Genomic DNA, 24,192 nt, shown 5'->3' with positions numbered 1-24,192 from the left:
AGTTGCCTGGAGATCAAACCCTTGTCTAAGATATCATTGGCAAATATATTTTCCCATACAGTTAGTTCCCTTTTCATTTTGGTGATGTTTTCTTTAGCTGTGCAGAAGCTTTTTAATTTGATGTAGTCCCATTTGTTTATACTTTCCTTTATATCCCTTGTCCTAGGAGATATATTGACAAAAATGGTATTGCACGGGATATCTGAAATTTTACTGCCTGTGTTTTCCTCTAGGACTTTCATGGTAACGCGAATTATTTTTAAGCCTCTTATCCATTTTGAGTTTATTCTGGTGTATAGTGTAAGTTGGTTATCAGGTTTCATTTGTTGGCATGTACCAGTTCAGTTCTCCCAATATTTATTGAAGAGGCTATTTTCACTCCATTGTATGTTCATGCCCCCATTGTCAAATATTGAGTGTAGAGACGTGGATTTATTTCTGGGCTCTCTATTCTGTTCTGTTGATCTATGTGTCTGTTGTTATACTGGAGCCAGATGGTTTTGATGACAGTGGCCTTATACTAAAATTTCATATAGGGTATTGTGATCCCTCCTAGTGTGTTTTTCTTTCTGAAGATTGCTGAGGCTATTCGGAGTCTTTTTGGGTTTCATATAAATTTTGGAAGTATTTTTTCTAGATCTGTGAAATAAGCCATTGATCTTTTAATAGGAACTGTGTTGAATATATAGATTGCTTTGGGTAGTATGGACATTTTAATAATGTTATCTTCCAATCCATAAACAAGGAACTGCCTTCACTGTGTCTTATAGGTTTTGGGTAGTTGTGTGTTCATTTTCATTTGTTTCCAGATGCTTTTGAACATGGTGTCCCTTCCTTAACTTCCCCAGTGTTTTATTGTTTTCCAAATGCAAATCTTTTATCTCCTTGGTTAAATTGATTCCTAGGTAATTATTTTTCTTGAAGCTATAGTAAATTGGATATTTTTCCTAGTTTCTCTTTCTGACATTTCATTGTTGGTGTACAAAAGTGCCATTGATTTCTGAATAATGACTTTGTATCCCATTATTTTGCCAGATTCACTTATTACGACCAGTAGTTTTTTGGTGGAGACTATAGGGCTTTCTGTATACACTGTCATGTCGTCTGTGAATAAAGACAGTTTTATGCCCTCCTTTCTAATTTGGATGCATTTTTTTTCTTGTTCAGTCTTTGTGGCTACAACTTCCAATAGCATGTTCAATAAGAGTGGTGAAAGTGGATACCCTTGTCTTGTTCCTGATCTTAAGGGGAAAGCTTTTAGATTTTGCTCATTGAGTATAGTCTTGGCTGTAGTGTTCTCATATATGGCCTTTAGTATGTTGAGGTATATTCCCTCTATTCCCACTTTGCTGAGTATTTTTATCACAAATGGATGCTAAATTTTATGAAATGCTTTTTCAACATCTATTGATATGATTATGTGATTTTTTTGTCCTTCATTTTGTTTATGTGGTATATTATATTTATTGACTTGTGAATATTGTACCATCCTTACATCCTTGAGATGGATCCCACTTGATCATAGAGTATGATCTTTTTAATGTATTGCCGAATCCAGACTGCCAATATTTTGTTGAGGATCTTAGTATTTATGCTCATCAGACATATTGGCCTGTAGTTTTCTTTCTTTGTTGTGTCTTTACCTGGTTTTGGAATTAGGATAGCATTGGCCTCATAAAAAGAATTTGGGAGTTTTCTCTCTTCTTGAATTTTTTGGAATAGTTTGAAAAGGATAGCCGTTAGTTCTGCTTTGGATGTTTGGCAGAATTTGTTTGGGAAGCCATCTGGTCCAGGTCTTTTCTTTGCTAGGAGTGTATTGTTTACTGCTTCAGTTTCACTAATTGTTACTGGTCTGTTCATGTCTTACTCTATTTCTGATTCAGTTTTAGAAGATTTCATCTTTCTAGAAATTTGTCCATTTTGCCCAGGTTGACCAATGTCTTGGCATATATTTTTTCATAGTAATTTCTTACAATCTTTTGTATTTCTGTAGTATCAGTTGTCACTTTTTTATTTTTGATTTTATTTATTTGGGTTCTCTTTTTTTTTGATGAGTCTGGTTAAAGTTTGTTAGTTTTGTTTATCTTTTTGAAGAGCCATGTCCTGGATTTATTGATTCTTTAATTTTTTTATTTTTATTTTAAGACTCTATGTCATTTCATTCTGTTCTGATGTTATTTCTTTTCTTCTACTCCCTCTGGGTTTAGTTTGTTGTTGTTCCTGTAGTTCTTGTAGATTTAGATTTAGGTTGTTTACTTTAGAATTTTCTGTTATCTTTAGATAGGCCTGTATTGCTACACACATCCTCCTGGAACTGCCTTTGTTGTGTCCTATAGGTTTTGGGTTCTTTGTTCATTTTCATTTGTCCCCAGGTCCTTTTTTATTTCTTCCTTGATCTTGTTGTTAACCCATTCATTATTTAATAACATGTTATTCAGATGGCATGTATTTGAATATTTTTGTGTTTTTTCCTTGATGTTGGTTTCTAGTTTCAAACCATTGTGATCCGAGAACATGCTTGATATGATTTCAATTTTCTTGAATTAATTGAGACTTGTTTTGTGTCCTACCATGTAGTCTGCCTTTGAAAGTGTTCCATGTGTGTTTGAAAAGTATCTATTTTGTTTCTTTGGGGTGAAGGTTTCTGTATATATCATTTAAGTCTATTTGATGTAGAGTGTCATTCAATGCCACAGTATTTTTATTGATTCTTTGTTTGGAAGATCTATCCATTGTTGATAATGGGGTGTTAAAATTCCTTACATGAATATCTTCCTCTTGATATCTTTCTTGAAGTCCTCCAAGATTTTCCTTATATACTTAGGTGCTTTTATGTTGAGTGCATGTATTTTTATGAGGGTTATATATTCTTGATAGACTGCCCCCTTAAGTATTATGTAGTGACCTTCTTTGTCTCTTTTTATGGCCTTTGTTTTGAAATGTATTTTGTCTGGTATAAGTATGGCTACCCTTGCTTTTTTTTTTCCTTTGGCTTGGAATATTTTTTCCATCCCTTCACTTTAGCCTGTGTAGCTAATTTGTTCTGAGGTAGATCTCTTGTAGTCAGCATACATGCAGGTCATGTTTTCTTATTGATTCAGCTGATTGGAGCAGTTAATCCACTTATATTTAAGGTTATTATTGATGGGTACTTATCCATTGTCATTTATTCCATACCTGTGTTTTGTTCTTCCCTACCTCCTCCTCCACCCCCCGCTCCCCTTCTATTTTTTCTCTTTCTTATAGGAGGCCCTTTAGCATCTGTTCCTGTGCTGGCTTGGTAGAAATGTACTCTGTTAGCCTTTTGTCTGGGAAGCTCTTTATTTTTTGCCTTCCATTTTAAGTGAGATTCTTGCTGGATAAAATACACTTACTTGCAGGTCCCTGGTTTTCATTACTTGGAATGTTTCTTACCATTTCCTTCTAGATTTTAGTGTTTCTGTTGAATATCAGCTGATAGTCTTATCAGAGCTCCCTTGTATGTTACTAGCTCTTTCTCCCTTGCTGCCTTTAAGATTCTCTCTTCATTTTAAAATTTTGCCATTTTAATTATGATGTATCTTCATGTGGGCCCCTTTGGATTCAACTTTATTGGGCTCCTCTATACTTCTTGAACTTGCATGACTTTTTCCCTCAACAAGTTAGGGAAGTTTTCTGTCATTATTTTTTCAAACCGGTTTTCTGTCCCTTTTTCCATAATCTTCTGATATATTATGATGCAAATGCTGTTATGTTTCATGTTGTCCTGAAGCTCCCTTAAATTATCCTTGTTCTTTTCGAGTCTTTTTGTTTTGTTTTGTTTTGTTGTTGTGTCTAGATATTTTTCTACCTTGTCTTCCAGTTTGCTGAATCTGTCCTCTGCTTAATCTAGCCTGATTTTGATTTCTTCTAGTATATTCTTCACTTCAGATGTTATGTTATTTGTTTCTTCCTGGCTCTTATTTATAGTTTTGATGTCCTTTTTCATGCTGCTATAGTTCCCACTAAATTCCTTGTAGCTCCTATGAAGTTCCTGTAGTTCTCACTGAGTTTTTTGAGCATCCTTATCACCATTATTTTGAATTTGATGTCTGATAGATTGCTTGCCTTAATTTTATTTATCTCTTTTTTCTTGGGATTCCTCCTTTCTTTTCCATTGGGGGTTATTTCTTTGTCTCCTCATTTTAGGTGACTCTTTTTGTTTGTTGCCGCATCTCAGATTGTTCTGCCTTGATTGCTCATCTTAATGGGGAGCTTTTGTGGTAGGAGTTTCATGGGACTCAGCAGTACAGTCTCTTTGATCTCCTGATCTGGAAGCTCTAGGATTGCCCTTTATTCAGTGTATGTGTGTTCTTCTATTTTACTTGGACTTTGATTATTGGTGGCTCATTCGTTGGTGGGTCCTTCTCCCTAGCTGACCGACTGGGTATCACAATCTGCATCATGTTCTGTATGCTGTTGTACAGGTGCTAATTAAGAAAGCAATACTACCCAGAAACCCAAACCCACACCAGCAAAAATACCCCCCTACATCAGCAATATCATCATCAAATAAGCAAAGATTAATGAAAGTGGAGAGAGATTAAAATATTATATAATAGGAAAACAGTATGAGATGACTAAATGAGAGAAAGATGATTTTGAGAGGGAAGAGAAATAATATGAGGGGGGAATAGAAACAAGGCAAAGAAAGGGAGAAAATAAAATTTAAAATGTAAGTAAAAAAGGGAAGGGCAATGACAAAATGGAGTAAGAAAAAGGAAGATTATAATATGAGGTTTGAAATAAAAACAATAGTGAACTAATAGGAACAAAATTAAACAAGAACCACAATAGGTTCAATAACAGTGAAAGATGAGCAAAAATTAATAAGGTGGAAAGAGAATAAGAATATTATAAGAAAAAGAGAATATGAGATATCTACAGTAAGGAAAAATTACTTTGATAGGATAGAGGAAGGAGAAATAGTAAGGGTAAGGAATAGAACCTAGGCTAAGAAAAGGAAAAATTAAAATACCAAACTCAAATTAGCATGGGTCGGAAGAAGGTAAAATGGAGTAAGGCAGAGGGACAGTAACCTCTGAGATTTGAAGTAAAATATAGTGAACAAATAGTAATGCACATGAAAAAGAGCATGAAGTGAAATATCCACAGCACAAAAGCCAAAACTTATAAAGGTGGAAAGAAAATGAGAATAATATTAGAAAGGGAAAAGAAAGTGAGCTGACTAGAGGAAGGAAGAATGATTTTTAGAGGACAGAAGGAGGAGAGATAGTAAAAGTAAGGAATAGGAACAAGGCGTAAAGAGGGAGAAAATAACATTTACAATGAATATAAGAGAGAGCAGGATGAAGGCAAAATGGAGTGAGACAAAGGAAGGGTGCCATGTGGTATTTGAAATAAAAATAAAATTAAAGACTATATAAAAATCTAAAAAGAATGAAACATAAAAGACAAAAAATGGTGAATTAGTTGAAATACATTTGAAGAAAATACAGTGATGTTAAAGTGCTATGGGAGAGGAGAAAAAGACCTGCAAATTCTGAAGAAGAACAAGGTGAAATTTGTCTCAGCAGAGATTGGAGTTTGCCAATCTCTGGATCCACCTCTGGTTTTTTATCAGCTTATGGTCCACGGGTGGGTCCTCTGACTTTTAGGAGCAGCACATATACCACCCTCACCTGTCTTTAGAGGGTGCTTCTATTGTGAATGGAAGGCTAGGACTCCTGGGTCTCCTCTGGAGGCACTGTTTAGTCTTCTGGGAAAATTGTGGGTGTGTTCCCTTGTCCCTGTGCCTCCCACCTTTGTTTGTGCCAGCTTATTTCCATTAATGTATAGTTTTTGGTAAACTAGCTGTCCGTTTCAAGGGAGGGGCCAATCTGTGTAAGGGTCAGCTCTTTCCTGTGTGGTGCTGTTGGCAGATGGATGGGCTCCTGGTTACCCCTTGCTGCATGAGTTTTTGATCTGCCTGCCTTGCTGGGCGCGGTGTAATAGAGCCTTAGGAACCACTGTATTTTGTCTCCCTGAGAGAAGTTCATACTGTGTCCTTTTGGAGATTTCTCCTGGGGATATGCATTCTGCAGGGGTTTTTGAGTCTGTCCTTCCTGTTGTACCAGTCCTGTAGGAGGTGAAGGCTGGTTATTCCTTCCCTTCCCAAAGGTTGATTTATGCCCAAGAAGGGATTCTGACTGGCTATAAATCCGTATATTCCTGTGTATAATGTGCTCCTATGGTTTTGGCTCAGACTTTCAGGGGAAAAGTCTTTTGTTTTAATTTTTTAATTCAGTTTTTTTTTATTTACTCGTATTTAGAAAAAAACCCAATTATTTTACGCCAAGATATTGTTTTGCATACGGATACCATTATTGCTTTCTCGAGTTACACTTTAATGCAAAAACATCAATAAAAGAATTAAAAACATTTATATACATATAGAATTAGTACTACCCATGTATAATGTACATTCTTATTTTTCCTTCAAAAATTTGGCAAAAAGGTGCACATTATACATGGTAGAATCCAGTAATCTCAGGTATTAAATAAACTCTTGCCTGGCTAATTCCCAGCCCACCACCCCAAACTCCATTTTGCGAGGCCCCTGGCTTGCTAGTGGAGCTGGGGTGGGACCAGAAATCCCTTCGCTGTGCAATTTTCTGATCTCCCTGCCCTACTGTGTTCATGGGGAGCAAACGGCCCTTTCAATCTTGTCTTTTTGTTGCCAAGCAGCTGCGCATGGGTTCCCTGCCGGGCACCCTTCAGCTCCCCTTTTAAAAAGTCTGTTGCACACCCACTGTACCACCAAGTCATTGGCTAGCTTTCCACCCACACCACCTCTCCACAAAGCCAAAAGTCATTCATGGGCATGGCTGCCCACAGCCTGCCTCCACCCAACCCAGGTGCGGTAGAGTCCCCCCTCCTCTCTCTGGCACTCTCCCCATTTGGCACTGTAGCTCCATGGATGACTTGCTGTTCTCTGTGTGCAATCTAACACAACCTCCCAAGTCACTTCTGGCTCAGGACTTGGGTCCCTGGCCCTGGAAGCGGGTGGAGCCATAAAGCTGAGATTTCTGATCAGTCTTTCCGCATCTACAGGTACCACACATGGGATATTTCCCCTTAAACTTAGAAAATCTCCTTACCACCCACTGTGAAGTGTCTTCTGTACTCCTTGGCTGGAAACTTCATATCAGCTAAGATTCCATTGATCGTTCAGGGATTTTGTTGGCAAATCAGCCGAGAATTTGAGTTGGGGGCTAGAGTAAGTGGACTGACCTTCCACCTATCTGGACACCGTCTACCTCCAGTTCAGTCTTAGGAGTTTTTATTGGGGCTTTGGGGACTAGCATCAAGTTTCAAGAGATTTTTGAATCCTGTCTTGGCTTACCTCTTCTTTTTCCTTTTTGAGATATGTGCACAGGGATCCACAGCAAAGAAAAATGAGACACGATTTTATTGTTAATGTGTCTTTTGTCTGAATATACCAGATAAAACTCTCTTGTGTTGGGTGAGTGGTTTGAGGCTCAGCGCTATGACTGGCCTTTTTTCCAGAATCCAGTCCTATTCTCTACCTGTGGGCCAGCCACCTATATGGGGCAATGCCCAAGGACATGAGAAGGGCAGTTTCAGTCCTGGAAAATGTTCCAGGTTCCCTTAACCTACTCCAACTCTTTAGGAAGGAAGAAAATAAAAGGTGAGAGGTCTACACTCTGTGCTGACCCTTTGAAAGTGAAGGGTAGTTAGAGTTTGGAAAGAGAAGCTGAGATCTTCTTTTCATATAAAAGTACACCCTTGTTTTCTCACTCTGTATCTCTATGACTGAGAACTTAACACGGACTACTGTGTTCTTGGAAATCTAAGAGCTGGGCTGTGGTATTCAAGAAAATGGAAATGTAGCCCTGGCTGGTGTAGCTCAGTGGATTGAGCACAGGCCTGCGAACCAGAGGATCGCAGTTCGATTCCTAGTCACGGCACATGCCTGGGTTGCAGGCCGGTTCCCTGCAGGCCAACTCCCAGCAGGGTACACACAAAAGGCAACCGTACATTGATGTTTCTCTCCCTCTCCCCTTCCCCTCTAAAGGTAAATAAATACATTTAAAAAAAAGAGAGAATGGAAATGTGACTAGGTTCTCAAAACACTGAACTGCATGAGAAGTGAAGTCCTTGTGCAGTTTGGAGAGGTAGCCTGGGCTGAGGGGCAGGAGACGATGGTTCTTACCAGCACTATCGGTGCCGTGGGTCAGCACTCACGCCTGTGTATGTGTGTGAGGTGTATTGTGCAGTGAATAAGCACTGTCTCTGCTTTTTACCAGCCCTGGAGAAAACCACATGCATTTCATTTTATTTTTCAAAGATTTTACTTATTTATGTTCAGAGACAGAAAGAGAGGGAGAAAAACATCAGTGTGTGGTCACCACTTGCACACCCCCTACTGGGGACCTGGCCCACAACCCAGGCTTGTGCTCTGACTAGGAATCAACCAGCAACCCTTTGATTCACAGGTTGGCACTCAACCCACTGAGCCATACAAGTCAGGGCTAAAACCACATGCATTTTATTTTTTTTAAAGATTTTATTCATTTATCTTTAGAGGGAAAGGGAAGGACAGAAGGAGAGAAATATCAATGTGTGGTTGCCTCTCATGGGTCCCCTGCTGAGAACTCGCCTGCAACCCAGGCATGTGCCCTGACTGGGAATCGAATCGCGATCATGTGGTTCGCAGGCCTGCACTCAATCCACTGAGCTACACCAGCTAGGCCACATGCATTTTAAACCATCCCAGTTTGGTCTGGTTGGAGAATTTTGGGGTTACTTAGGTCCTCTCTCTCTTTTCATTAAAAAAATTTTCCAATCAAGAAGAGGCCAAATTAACATTAAAAAACAGAGTGATTTGAAATTTAACCTTATAAAGATCTTCTTTTCCCGTTTTTAAATTGTGGTTAATTCATATAACCAAATTTTACACTTTAAACTGTTTTATGCATTCAGTTCTGTGGCATTAAGAACATTCACATGGTTGCTCAGTCATCACCACCCTCCACCTCCAGCCCTTAGTATCTTCTCCACTAGATACTCATTTTTTTTTTAGAATTAACCCCCCACTCTCTTTCCTATTTAAAGATCATGTTTTAGAAACATTTCCCCAATCACGGTATAGCATGAACCTTGCTAGTCTTCGTGTGACCTCTTCCTTACAGTTGGAAGGCGTGTAAGCTGTATTTGATTTGCACGTAGGGAATGTGGTGGACTGGACGAAAGGTCTGTAGATGAGCCAGGAGTTGTATATGGCTATGTAGGGTCTGTATAAAGAAGTGTTAGCTTCAAGGGGAGAGAACCTAAGTATATAGTTGTTAAAAACTGAAATTAAAAAAGAGTTCCAAATCTAGGTGATTTTGGGGAAGAAATGAGCAAGATGTTTTATTCTAGAAACAGACCAGGCACATAATGAGGCTCCAATTAGGTAGGTCAATTGGAGACCAAATTATCCTCAGCTCTAGCTGCTAGCATTCTAGAGCACAGAGGAATAGAGATTTGATAACTGAGAAATTGGGAAAATGACTTGAATTTTCCCCATCTGAACTCTCAGACACAACAACAATCAAATCTGAGGAGAAATTAACTAGTTATCAGAAAGTCTGTAATAAAGGTTGAGTTGAATTGAACAAATACCTAGGTATCGACTCTATCTCCTCCTCCTTTCACTCACATGCACACAAAATTAAGCATTTTTTTAGTCAGAGATAACATTTTTACCTATTTTCTAGGGCATTGCTAAGCCCACAGGTAGAGACAAATCAGTGGTTCTTATGATAGGGGTGGGGTACCAGAGCATCATATTCTATATCAAAACAAATTTGAGTTGACACTCTACATTCTAATTACCTTTTTGCAAAAACACAAGATTCTGAAGAATACAAGCATGCTGTCATTGAAAAATTCTGGTTTTTAAACTTGAAGTTCTTTCTCAGTATTTTGGAATAATGCTTATTTTTATATCTGATCACATTTCTTCTATAAGTTTTGGATAATCACTCTGGCCATTTTGATGAAACTCTGTTTTTCTCACATTCTGACATACCAGGGATGGTCAGCTCACTATTTATATGGCATTGCTTTTCATCTGTTAATATAATTTATTATTACTTATTCTGTTCCAAATTGCTCAGCACTATGTGTGCAAATACTAATAAGTCGGCTTATTAAGTCTTTCTATTCTACAGCATGCAAGAGATCCTAAATTACCTGTCTTCATTTGGATTTAATTTTTCTTTTAAATTAGGAATGAATACTGAGTTCTCATTCTTTTTATAATAAGTTTCACCCCCTTCAGTACATTTTTGTGTGTATATTAGCATGCCATGAATTAACTTTTAGACTCATTGCTTTGTAATTTTTTTTTTTAGCAGAGATACATTTCTACTTTCTGTTATCATCAGGGGATATAGGAAATAGGTTGTATTGGCAAAAACAATAGTAGAGCCCTGGCTGGTGTGGCTCAGTGTATTGAGTGCCAGCCTGGTTCGATTCCCGGTTAGGGTATATGCCTGCATTGCGAGCCAGGTCCCCAGTAGGGGACACATGGGAGGCAACCACACACTGATGTTTTTCTTTCTCTCTTTCTTTCTTCCTTCCCCTCTGTCTAAAAATGAATAAATAAAACTAAAAAAAAACAAAAGTAGAAAACAATTTTTAAAATAAATACATACATTATTTCGTTACTGGGAAAGAGCGGTATTCAGAAAAATTCACAGGAGCAGGTGCTTAAAGTGGGGAGATCTGAGTATACGTAATAAATTTTTTGTGAGTTGTGATGAGCCAAGAAAAGATCATGCTTCAATAGTTGTTCTGGCTGAGTTTTTAACTATTTGTTTTACTTTCCCCACACCATATCTTTGGTCCATTTAATCAAAGTTCATTTCAGTTTGTAACTATTAGTTATAACAGTTAACGCTAAGATATGCATGATAAACAGACTAAAGTGTCTGAGCGTTATTTTTATCCCCAATGCATAACTGTTAAATTAAAACAATTGTGAAATGTGTGAATTTGAGGGTTCTTGATATGTTCATTGTTCTGAACTCCTGTTTTTCTGCTATCTAAATCTTTAATTATGATTTACAAGGGTACCTCAGGTAAGTGGATCTTTTATTTTTATAAGTAAGTGGATTTTTAAGTGTATAGTGGTAATACTTTTGGGGTAACAAAAATGATTAATTTGTGATTTCAAAGGTCCTTGGAGATCAAACAGTTTTATTTTTATGTTTTTAAAATTTTTATTTATTTATTTCTAGAGAGAGGGGAAAGGAGGAAGAAAGAGAGGGAGAGAAACATCAATGTGTTGTTGTCTCTCCTGTGCCTCGTACTGCAGACCAGGCCCTCAACCCAGGCACATGCCCTGACTGGGAATCGAACCAGCGGCTGTAGTTCACAGGCCAGCACTTAATCCACTGAGCCATACCAGCCAGGACCAAACAGTTTTATATTTATAACATATCTTGACCAATTTTTAAATTTTATATAGGGATAAAGAGATGGGGAAACAAATACTTTTAAGTCAACTATGTAGAAATCATTGTCATTTTGAAGTATATTTTCAAAGTTTTTTATGGAATATATTCCAGATGCCTAGTGATCCCTTTCTACTTGTAGTAATGGTTAGAAAAAATATATATTTGGAAACAATCCTAATTAAGAGTTTGTTAAATAATGAAATTCTTCTTCCTATCCATTGTAAGACTTTAGTTGTAGAGAAAAGTCCTTCAAAACTATTTGGTTTTTGACACTGTCCACTAAAATAGAATGTCACATAAAGAAAAATATATATTTATTAGCTATACTTTTGATGATTGCTGTAAATGAAATAATCCATTCTACAAAACTTTATTTAGTGCTTCAGCCACTATTATATGTTATATCATTTGTAGCAAAATTATCAAACAGACATCATTTTGCCAGGAAAACACTCTGATTAGTTGTGGTAGTCATATATTAATGTTTGCATAGGAAAACAACCTGTTTCTGTAGCTGCAAATGATTTTCCGTAGCTGCAAATCCTGCTCATGGTGTTCAGGAGACCAGGCATCCTCTTCCCTCTTCCAGGTCCGTCCCCCTTCTCACAAACTCTGCCGGAGACCATGCACAGCAAGGGAGATTTCAGTCAAGTGTAAACTCGGAGCTTGGGGTATTCACTTTCTTCTGTGTACTTAGTTGCAGAGCATGTTCCTCCTGCAGATTTCCTGCCCCAGAGGGTGCTCTGGGCCTGTGGTATGATGGTCAGTGCCTTTGTCTGGGAGCTGGTCACCCCCAAGCCCTTTCTGTGACTGTGGATCAGTCACTCATATTCTCTGTGCCTAAGTTTCCTCCTCACTAAAATGAGATGATTGAACATCATATTCTAAGGCTGATCTACTTCTAAACTTTGGACCATATGAAATTTGGACACTCATTATTAGTGTCTTTGAACCTTATTAGTTAGAAAGCAAGAAGAAAAAATAACCACAATGCGAACAATCTCTAGTTTAAAAATATCTCCTGGCCTGCACCTTTTACCCCATTGAAGTTTGTATGAGGCCCCAGTTTTCATCTCCTAACTGTGTGATTTATGCTTGCTTTATTTCTGTGGTTGAGATGACTTTACTGGCCTCTGTCAGTGCCACAGAGAATGCTCACTTAGGTATACCTTTGTCCACTCAAGGCCAGCGCAAAAAATCTAATGAATTATCAATTCATTGTAAACCTGTAAAATTCAATAGCATCTGTGCTAAATGAACTCCAGAAAAACTGGAAATATTTAGTATTTTAAAAATACAGACATTACATACATTTAACCAAGAAGCACCAACAAAAATAGAGTAAACAATTAGTTGCATTCACTGATACAGTAGTCCTTATCTGCAGCAGATTTGTTCTGAGACTCCCAGTGAGTGCCTGAAACCACAGGCGCTGCTAAATATATATATATATATATTTAGAATATATATATATATATATATATATATATATACACACACACACACACACACACACACACATCCACACACACACAATGTTCTTAAACAGACTTCTAATGGCAAAAAGACTAGGGCACACATAGAGTTGGCAGTAATAATCTGACTTTATGATTCAGAGTTTCATCCTATACTTGCAAAGACCTAGTGTTTTATTGTATTGGCTTTAGAAGAGGAACTCCAACCATGTGGGATGAATAGCAGCACTCACAAGGTGCTGTCCTGTAGGCTCCCGGGTTGTGGTCAGGAACTCTGATTCTTGTCCTCTGTCACTCCTGGAAGTAGGGGAAGGTCACAGGAAGGTGATTATCAGTTATCAGTTCATTCCATTCCTGTAACATCTCTCAGAGGGCCAGCGTTCCCAGGTCACAGACGAAGGATGGGAACCACAGTGCGGTTCAGTGGCTGGGATCGGCTGGGATCGGCTGGGATCGGCAGGGATGGGCAGGGATCTGCAGGGATCGGCTGGGATCGGCTGGGATCTGCAGGGCAGGAGCAAGCAGGCCTTGGCGCCTGATTCCCAGCCTGAGTTCCCTGAGGGACCTGCACTCTCTTCTGGCGAGTGTTTCACAGAGATGCTGTCAGCATGGGTAGCTGAAGTAAGATTTTGCGAAAAGCTTTATTCCCACTAAATGTCCTCCTTTATTCTTTTCCTCTTTAATACATCCTTTTATTGTTGCCAACATTTAGTCTGCTTTAGCAGTGGCCTTTGCATAAATATTTTCACTGGTTTTCTACTGATTTGAAGCAGTCCATTACTTGACTGTGTTTGCTTTCAATGTTATTTTTCATTATTCCTTCATATAAAAGATTTTATCCAAATCATTTTATTTGGATAATAGACTGGTTTTCTTGTTTCATGTGAATAAAATTATAATCTACTTTGCTTTTTTTATTTTTTGAATTTTGTTGTTTTCTCTCTTAGAAAACTTACTCCTTTGTCCATGTTCTGCTCACTGTGTCAGTTCCATCTCTTCCAAACTATCCTTTGACTATGTGGTAGCAGAAAAGAACAAAAAAACCCATAATTTCATTGCATTATTGGTATGCCGATGCATTAAACTCAGCGAGTCTAATTGTTTTTTTAAAAGGGCGGAATTGGTTAAAATTGCTTTTGTTTCTAATTGGGAAATTGCAGTGCTCAATATTGCTAGGTACACTTTTAAAAAATATGACATGTAATATATTTCATAATTAGTGGAAAGAACATTAGCATCAAAGTCTAGTGATTTTAAATTCTTTTACTGGATCTGTTGCTTAAATTTACTTAACCTAAGCATGATTTTTTTCACCACTAGTATGATGATGATAGTGGTAGTAGCATAATTATTATGAGAGTCATTCCAAAAAGCGTTCTGTGCTGTGCCAAATAGATACTCAGCAAGTGCTCAAGTTAAAGGTTACTTATTCCTTTGACTTTCTTCTTTAGGTGGATAAATATTTTTAGTCTTCATCTGAAACTTTTAGCTAATAAGTCAAGGAAAATTTTTAAATACTTGAAGTAAGGAAACAAATATGTCACTATTTGCTAGTACCCAAGAAACATATGACAGGGACTGGAATACTAACAGGACGGATAGTGTATGTATCCCCATTCCAGGTTTCTCTTTTCCAGTCTGATGTCTAGCTGCCTCTTGTACATCACCGTGTACATTTATGAGAGCCCCTCAAACTGAGCATGTTTAAAATTGGACTAGTTCAAACCTGTTCCTAATTTACTTCTGAACTAAACAAACATCTGCATCACCTACCTGGTTGTTAAGCAACCTCAGTGCCCCCTTCCCCCCTTTATTTTGCAGGTTCATATATACTTATACACAAATATACATACATACATACATCTCAGCCATTTATTGAGCACCTGCTATATTCCAGGCCTTATTTCTTGGTACTACAAATATAATAGTGAACAAAGTTTCTATTTTTAAGGGACTTGTTTTTTAATAGTGGAAAAGAGACTATTGTATTTGTGATGTGTGAGGAGTAAGTGCTTTGGAAGAGGAAGAAAGGGCAAGAATGATGGTAATAGGGAATACAGGGGTGGGGAGCATGTTAGGGGTAGCTAGGAGGCAGGGAGAGCATGGTTGTCCATTAAGGTTTAGCAGGACTCTTCTGCATTGTGTGAAGAGACTACAGTTGTCAAGCCTGCTATTGGGAGATGTATTAGGAAGGAGCTGTGGTCCAGGTGAAAAAGAATGGTAGCCACACACAGTAGGTAAGTAGTAGCCAGGCGGATGGTGAGGAGGGCTGATTGTAGTGAATGTTTTGTAATTAGAATTGGCCAGATTCACTGACAGGATTGAATGTGGTTTGGAGGGAAAGGAGGGCAGCTTCGAGCTTTATGCCCCCAGCATTGCAATAAGAGCATTTTCTGACATGAGGAGAACTGTTGGAAGGGCAGGTGTGGAGGGGTGTGTGTGTGTGTCGGGACATGTCAAATTGAAGATGCCCATTGGACATCAAGGTAGAAATGTTGGGAGTAGGCAGTTGGATATTCAGGTGTGGAATTCAGGAGACAGGTGTGGGCTGGATTATACTTTTGAAATTCACCCCTGTGTACCATCCAGTTGCCGCTGTGCTAGGTGAGGGCTCCATTTACTGCCATTTGGGTTACCGTCTCTCCTTTGTGTCTTGCCCTCCATCATTAATTACTTTTGTCACTGAATTCACCTTCAACAGCTGAGTTTTTTCTAAAATGCAATAATTTTGATGTCTCTCACTTACTTACACCTTAAGTGTATCCTAAGAACATGGAGCATAAAATCCACACTTCTTAACCTTGTTTAAAAGGTCTTACATGCTATGATGCCTGATTAGAGTCTGGTGTCATTTACTTCCATTACTTCTCTGCTCGTTGTTCTCACTTCTTTCTGTGCCCTTCATGTTCTTGTGCTTTTTTGACCTTCAAACACTAGTCTTCCATTATATGGACCTTTCTCCCTCCACACACCCAAACCTCCTCACTGCCTATCTCCTTTTCTCTTGTAACCTCTTGGTTAGATATTCTGTGAAGACTGTTCCTGACAAGTATGGGTCTATTCTTTATTCTCCTGTGATTTTTACAAAAACATTACAGGTGTATCTATGTATTATAATTACCATTTACTTTGCGTTTACCTCTCTTGGTTCTTAAAGTCTGTGAGGCCAGGTGTCTTTATTGTGCCTGGTATTATTTCTGTATCCCCCAGCACGGATAGATGGTGCTTAGATGGTGCTGTTAGACCCTTAGGTACTGTTAATTAATACTTTATTAATTGGCTGTTCAAACTTTTCTTCCTTTTGTAAATTTTGTTCACTTTTCTTACTCATTTCTTTTTTTAAAGATCAAAATTTCTTTTTTTAAAGAGAAACATCAATGTTTCTCCCTGTTAGATGGTGCTTAATACATGTATCATCTGAGTGAAAGAATAAGTAAAGCCACTGATTATAAAACATGTATGTAGAATACAGCAAAGTTTCTATATTCCAGCAGTAACTAGTTGCAAAGTATAGTGGATAAAAAGTAGAATTAGACAATACTCACCATCAAATACTTAAAAGTGCAATTTAGATGTATTTAGTAGAGCTAACACTAACAATACTATGTAGGTTGCCTATGTTAAGTTAAATACTTTTAGATACATGTCATATTCATGGATTGGGAAGTTTGATAATTGTCAACATATCACATCTCTCTAATCTATTTACAAATGCCTTGAAATTAAAATACAATTCAAATCAACTTTATTTTTGGAACTTATGAATCATTCTAAAGTTCACATGGAAAAAGAAATGAGCCCTGGCTGGCGTAGCTCAGTGGATTAAGCACGAGCTGTGAACTAAAGTGTTGCTGGTTCGATTCCCAGTCAGGGCACATGCCTCAGTTGCAAGCCAAGTCCCCAGTTGGGGGCACACAGAGACAACTACACATTGATGTTTCTCTCCTTCCCTTCCTCTCTCTCTAAATATAAATAAAAATAAAATCTTTAAAAAGAGAAATGAGTAAGAAAAGTGAACAAAATTTACAAAAGGAAGAAAAGTTTGAACAGCCAATTAATAAAGTATTAATTAACAGTACCTAAGACAGAGTAATCGTGGCACAGGAGAAGTGCATAGAGCGATGCAACAGAATTAGGACCTCAGAAATACAAGTCTAAGATAAGAGTGTAATGTAAAGTCAGTTGGGAAAGATTAGTGATCACGAATAAAATGATACTGAGATTATTAATAATAATTATGAAAACTATGACATTTGATCCAAAACATGTAATTACAATATGCTTTTCTGATATTAAAAATCACATAATTATAATGTGTCATCATTACCGATGTGAAGATGCTTTTTTAAAAGTTATTTTTTCTCAACATTAGTGATTTATTTGTACATATCTAATTAAAAACTTGGCTCCATTATTCTTTGTTACCAAGATCCTAATGTTGTAAGATGACTGATGTTAATTAGAAGCACTGGCCGTGTCATAACAAAAAAGATTACAGGATCTCTTTATTAGTTATAGCCGTTAACCGTAACTCTCCAACACTGTGGTGTGACTACAGGTCATGGAATGTTGCTTAGCCTGATTCTTTATTTATGTATTTAGTTATGTATTTACTGCTGAGGATAGAGAGGTTTAATGCAATTGTTGATTTTAAGACACTCAGATAAAATAAGCTGAGTATCATAATTTGACTATTTTTTCAAGCATTTGGATAACAAATTGGAAACAGCCCACAGTTCCACTTTTGTCTAAGCTATGTGTTTAAATAAGCATGGGGTATGAAACGTAAAACAGCTGTGTGCTTGTGTTTGTTTTGAACTCTTAGAGCTAATTTCTTCACCCATCCTAAGTGCAATTTATATATATTTAATAATTGAATCTTGTATACTGTTCAAATGAGCTAGCTGTAATTATTCTTGTACTCGATGCTATTGGTTTCCATAGCACACACTAGATTTATTTTTGTTTTTCCTCTTAGACCTTCAACTATTTACTCTTAGTTGTTTTTCTCTCATAAGAGCCAGCAGTGCCTATCTGGAATAGTTTAGGTCTTGGGATATCTATTATTTAATTATTTTTATAACTATGTGATTTAAAAGCTTTATGTCTTTTTCAGATTTTCGATGAGAGAACATTCACATCCTGCCCTCTTTGTCACTGAGTGCCTTATTGTTGCCCCTGACACAGATCTTTCCTTGGTTTTTCAGAGAGAAGAGAAGAGGAAGATTGTGAAGAGAAGAAAGCTCTTAAAAAAAAAATTAAAGAACTTAAATTTCTAGATTCTAAAGTTGCCCAGAACCTTTGTAAGTATAATATTTTAATACTATTACATCACTAAAATACACTAGAGGTGGTTTCTTTAAATAATTTCATTTTCTTTGTGACTTGTTTTTTATAATTTGTGTAATAATTCAAAGACAACTTTCCTTTAGGTGACCTGTGCTTTAAATTCTTTGAAAGATTGAAGCATATTATAAAATAAAACAGAAAAGGATTCTGAATGAAAATATATCTCCCGTAACTGAAAAAAAAGCCCTACCCTTTAAATTCTCTTTTTAAGTATATAAATAAAGAATTAACGAAGTAAGTGATGACTTATTTTGAAATAAATGTGTAGTGGATTATTTCTTTTATACCTCTGAATCTCTACCACTTGTAATACTTGATCACACATAAAGGAGACTGGAATATTAATGGAAATAAGGAATGATGAGTAAAATGAATTTCATTATTCCATCTGAACAGTTCAAAGCCTTTCCTCAAAAGTACTAACTGGAAGTATTTTAGATTTAATTACTGTTATAAGGAGCTAAATACTTAGTATTGAATTGTCTTCCCGACTGAATTACTGTGGAAGAAGCTGGGTTTCCTTCTAACTCATTTCTAACTGCTGCTTAAATGCATTAAAGATAGTTCTGCTTGGAAATAAGATACTATCTGTACATATTACTTTCTGCCAGTGCAAGTGGGGTATAATGTGGAGAATCTAGAGGTATGGACAGTTAACATGGCTTTTTAATCTGCCTTTCAATTATTACATGCCTTAGGTAAGCTTTTAGCAAGTATTAGAACAAAATTTTTTTTTGTTGAGAGTGTAAAGATCGATGCTACTGATTAAAGAGGGCTTTGAGGCTATGTGTACAAAAGGCAGGGGATACCCTCCTCTTGTGAAAGTTCAGAAACCTCCTTCCTTTCACAGTCACTATGATGGAGGGCCATCCCTTTTTTGCAGTGCAGGCTGCGAGATCCCTGTAAAAGTGTACAGACATGAATGCTCTTGGCCAATACATAGTTCTTTATTCTGTCCACAAGTCGATTGCGCAGCCCTGCCTCTTTCAAGTTAGGTGTCGACCATGTGACTTGCTTAGGCCAACCACAGTGGAAGTGGAGATGAGGTAGTTTTAGTGTGGAAGCATTTAATTGCTGTGGGAGAAGCTCCAGTGCTCTCTCCACTCACCCAGAATAGTGGTCAGAATGGTGTCCATTGTCCTGATGGGAGGGTCCTAAGTAAGCAAGCCCTGTCTTTCCGGTGTGTGTGATGGGCACTTAGTCTCAATTAGAAATATTTTATTTCTTTTTGTTTTGTGTTTAGACCACCAACGTTTTGGGGACTATTACATAATACAGAGATTTCAGGGAATTTTTCTCCTAAAAGGAACATGGTCTCAGTTTAAAGCATTATTAACTTGGGTAATATCAAAAAGTTTTGTGACCAGTGGTCTGAAAGAGATGGTTATTCCTTTAAAAAGTCCATGACATGCATTACAGATTGCTAATCTTGACTCTATAAATAGCCTCGTTATGGGTCCTGAGGAAGTGCTATTTTGCATAGAGTGCTTTTCAGATGGTTCATCCATGATAAGTTAGCTTATATATTCATCTTGAAGTTGAATATGTAACTCATTGGTCTTTAGTATTATTTATATATTATAGAACATGTACTAAGTAAGATTTTAAATTTAATTATAATGGTAATTACTGATTGCCTGAATGTGCTAGTTCTGTATTTTACTCTTCAATCTTTTAGTACAGCCCAGGGCATAGGTAGTAATGTGGCCATTGTAGGTGGGGAATCTGGTGGGTGTAGCAGTCAGTGACTCAAATAAGATTGCTTATTCTGAAAATGTCCAGTGGGTATATAACTATCCCTATTTAGGGATAACAAAATTATATTGTCATTGAACAGTATCATTATATTGTCACTGTTTTGTTTGCTTTTGCTAGAGGATATATACCCATTCGTTTAATTGTTAATCATGTTTTAAAGAATAAGATCAAAAGGTCCAGAATTTATACTGCCATATTATGATGTAATCCATTCTGTATTATTCTGCCCTCTCTGATTATACCACGTGTTATGAGTTAAGCTTTAGGAAGCTTTAGAAGGCTTAAAATCTTTACTATAATTATAGCTTGATTCACAGCTGGTTTTTGTCTATGAAAAATTCAGTCTTTTAAGATAACTGAATTCTGAGAAGAGTCTTATGATAGTGACAAGACTTTATCTTGTCACTTAGAAATATATTTTTTCTTAGATTCCTCTTATCAAAAATATTCTATAGAAATTTGAGGAAAGGATCTATAAAAATCATTCATTTATTTACCTGTTTATTGAAAGGTGGGTGAGGTTCCCTGTGTTTTGTGTTCATGTTTTGGCAAAGACTCTGGGTCCAGAATAAAAGATAGAATTCCAGCCATTCTAGGGTGGAGAGAGAGCTCAGGAGATTTGCAAGGTTCATGTGCTTTCGCAGACTTTTCAGAGGGAATATTAGATTTCTAGGGAGGAACCTAGAAATCTACCAATTTTTTAAAATTTTAATTGTTGTTCAAGTACAGTTTTCTGCCTTTTACCCCCATCCCAGCCCACCCCCAGCCCTCCCCACTTCCCTCCCGTTTCCAACCCCGCCCTTGTTTTTGTCCATGTGTCCTTTATACTTGTTCCTGCAAACCCATCCCCTTTCCCCTGAAATTCCCTCCCCTCTGATCACTGTCAGCCTGTTCTCTGTTTCAGTGTCTTTGGTTGTATTTTGCTGGTTTGTTTTGTTGAATAGGTTCTTTATACATGTGTAAATATTTGTAAGTTCCCTTGCAGGAAACATGTGTGACTGGTTCCAAAATCTGCACACTTTACACCCCTTCACTGAGCTCAGAGCTTCCCACTGGAGTCTAGATAAATCCCATTTTGAAGGATAAGATGCATGTTAGTAAAAGTATTAATTTTAATGGGTCTTTAGGAGGCTTTAATTGAGTCCCATTATATTCAGTAACTTTTTAAAATATTAAAACATTTAAAGTCTATTCTATGTTTGGGTTTATGCATTAGGCCATTTTCAATTCTTTTTCTTTTATTGCCCTTACTTATAGTAAATATTTTCCACAAAAGAATTTATTCATAAACTAGTTAAAAAATAGCTCGATCTTTCTAAATATGTGTTCCATGTGTATACTACTTTAATTATGGAATAATACCTGAAAGTAGTGGATGAATTACAAATATAGAAGAAGTAAAGGAATAAAGTATGTCTATCTGCAGTGTAAATTTTGAATATCATGCTTTATTCATTCGATGCTTGGTTGGATTAGGGTTTCCTATTTTGGGTGTCACAGAGGCAGGGTGTGACATGCTATGGTCCTTCGGCTAAATCTTTCCAATGCCCACTCTTTAAAACAAGGTTTTATTGGACCCTAGCCACCACATTTATTTATACATTGTTTGTGGCTGCTTTTGTGCTACAATAGCAGAGTTGGGTAGCTGTGACAGAGACTGTATAGCTCACAGATCGTAAGTATTTACTGTGTGGCTCTTTACAGAAGATGTGTGGTGACCCTGCTCCAAATGCACACCTATTCTGTGGCTGCACCAATGTGCTCTTCCCCCGTCAGTGCTTGAGCACTCCTGCTCTACCACCTCCCAAATGCTTCATGTTTTGTAGGAGTCAGTCTTCTGTGGCTTTAAAAAAATTATGTTTGAAATTTGTTGAACCTCCTTGATTGGATGTGTCTTTATTTATTTTTTTAAGATTTTATTTATTTATCTTTAGAGAGGAAGGGAAGGAGAGAAAGAGAGAAATGTCAATGTATGTTCCCTCTCATGAGTCCCCTGCTGGAAACTGGCCTGCAGCCCAGGCATGTGCCCTGACTGGGAATCGAACCGCAATCATGTGGTTTGCAGGCCCGAGCTCAATCCACTGAGCTTCGCCAGCCAGGGCTTGTGTGTCTTTAAATATGGAAAATTCTCTGATATTTTCTCTCCATATACATTTATTTCCTGTTCTTTCTGTAATTTTCTTTTGGAACTCTAAGTAGATAGTTTTTAGTTACCTTTATTAATCTTCTGTGTACCTTGTATTTTTGTTTCTTTTCGTATTGTATTTTTCTGCCCAATGTTTCAAACTTTTCCTTCATTTCTTTAAATACTTATTGTATCACAGGTTATGCTTTTCTTACTTTCAAGATAGCTCAGAAGTGCATATGATATTACAATTTAAAAATGTATTTTTACATCTGTCTTTTTTTAAGTATCTTTCTACTTTGTTTTACTGTGTAAAATATAAAACTATTATTTCTTTCTCTCTCAATTACTATATTATGCCTCAGAGGAAGTCTGTCCTTTGATTACTTTATTTACTGACATAATCTCTGTATGTTGTTTGTTGTGTTTCCATAGACTAGATTTCTTGAGTGGAATTTATTTTTCTCAAATGGAATCAATAATTTTAAGGGTTCTACAATTTATGTTCTCAATTTGCTTACTCCTGAGGTTTATTATGTTACATTTATTTTGCTCATATTCTTCTTATTCTTTTAATTGAATTTACACCCATTTTGCCCACTTTTCTATTTGGACCTCACGGTGTTCTAAATGAAGGTAAATGAGTACTTGGTGAATTTTGAAGCAGGTTTGCCCTTTCACCTTCCTTGCTCTTTAATTGTTTTGAGTATGAATACTTGGATAGGAGTGTTTTTCTTTCTAGTTGTCAGTTATCAATCTGCATATGTTTTCCATTGGTTTTTATGATTAAGAAGTTCTGTAACCGTAAAAGAGCTAATTTGCTATGCTAAATTTCTTTTAGTATTCTTTTCTGTTGCTAATATTTACATTTAATTCTACAATCATTTTCATCTTGTTTTGTACGTGATGTACATGATTGTCCCATCAATTATTCATTGGTTACTCTTCAACAGTATATATTAATTATCGTATTTTTGTGCTTTCTAATTCTAATATCTGTTATGGATTTCTCCTTTTATAATTCTATTACAGTTTCATTTAGAGTCTTTATTCCATCTTGTTCTTGGGACATTAAGGATTATACAGATCCATATTTTATAGATAATTTATAGCACTATTCCCAGACTTATGACTGATTGAGTTCTGAAGTGTAGGAATGAAACTAGTGATGCGAACGTGGATAGTGGCTTGATTGTTCAGCTGTGGATGATACATTGGATCCTCAGGAATCTGGAATACAGCCTTACTCTAAGAAAGAAGTGGATCATATTTTCTGAGCCTTATGAAAAAGAGTTCACTGTATACAATAAATTACTGGGCTATTGGCTAGCAAGTTCTGGGTATACTCAAGAAGTGACATGTGTCACGGGAGAGAGGAAACACAGTAATAGTAGAATATGGGAGAACAGCCAAAACGCTAACTCTCATGCTGTGAACGTATCCTCATATACTGCAATAGCTTTTGAAAAGATCATTTTAACACTAGATTTATAAAGTGTCAAAAATGAAAATAATGTTGGAATTGTCATTAATAACATATTATCCCATATAATTCGTTTGGATAGTTTTCCATGAATATTTGTTTTCTAATATTGGATATTTAAGCATTAGTTACATGCAAAAGGTAGTTCTCTGGCATAATGTCTGTAATATTTCTGAACAGTAAAGTATTACTATAACTTGTAGAAGTGTTAATGTCATAAGCAGTTTTCTTAAAGTATTTTTTCTGAACTATTTTGTAGGTCTAAAAGATATTACACAAGTTGACAACACACATGATATGATAAATATTATATGTGCACATACTGGCTATTGTGGTACTTTTCTTTATAATGTGATATTTTTATAGCGAACCAAATACTTTATTTTTTAATATTATTTTTATTAAGATTTATTTTATTTATTTTTAGAGAGGGGAAGGGTGGGAGAAAGAGAGGGAGGAAAAACATCAATGTGTGGTTGCCTTTCACATGCACCCTACCGGGGACCTGGCCCACAA

General features: G+C 36.8%; 1 protein-coding gene across 2 annotated transcripts in view; it reads left to right on the top strand.

The window, feature by feature from the left end:
* Window positions 1–24,192, top strand: part of DIAPH3 (diaphanous related formin 3) — a 475,029-nt gene that overhangs the window by 205,010 nt on the left and 245,827 nt on the right. For both annotated transcript variants that reach the window (XM_037038667.1, XM_037038668.1), the window contains one exon: window positions 18,169–18,264. In XM_037038667.1, the coding sequence (XP_036894562.1) occupies window positions 18,169–18,264 (96 nt within the window). The remainder of the gene's footprint in view (window positions 1–18,168; window positions 18,265–24,192) is intronic.

Source organism: Sturnira hondurensis, unplaced genomic scaffold, assembly GCF_014824575.4.
Source record: "Sturnira hondurensis isolate 20B ecotype Veracruz unplaced genomic scaffold, ASM1482457v3 Scaffold0024805, whole genome shotgun sequence".
NCBI classification, from domain to species: Eukaryota; Metazoa; Chordata; class Mammalia; order Chiroptera; family Phyllostomidae; genus Sturnira; species Sturnira hondurensis.
The sequence above is the reverse complement of the archived record's forward strand: the minus strand, read 5'-3'. Positions and strand labels throughout refer to the sequence as shown.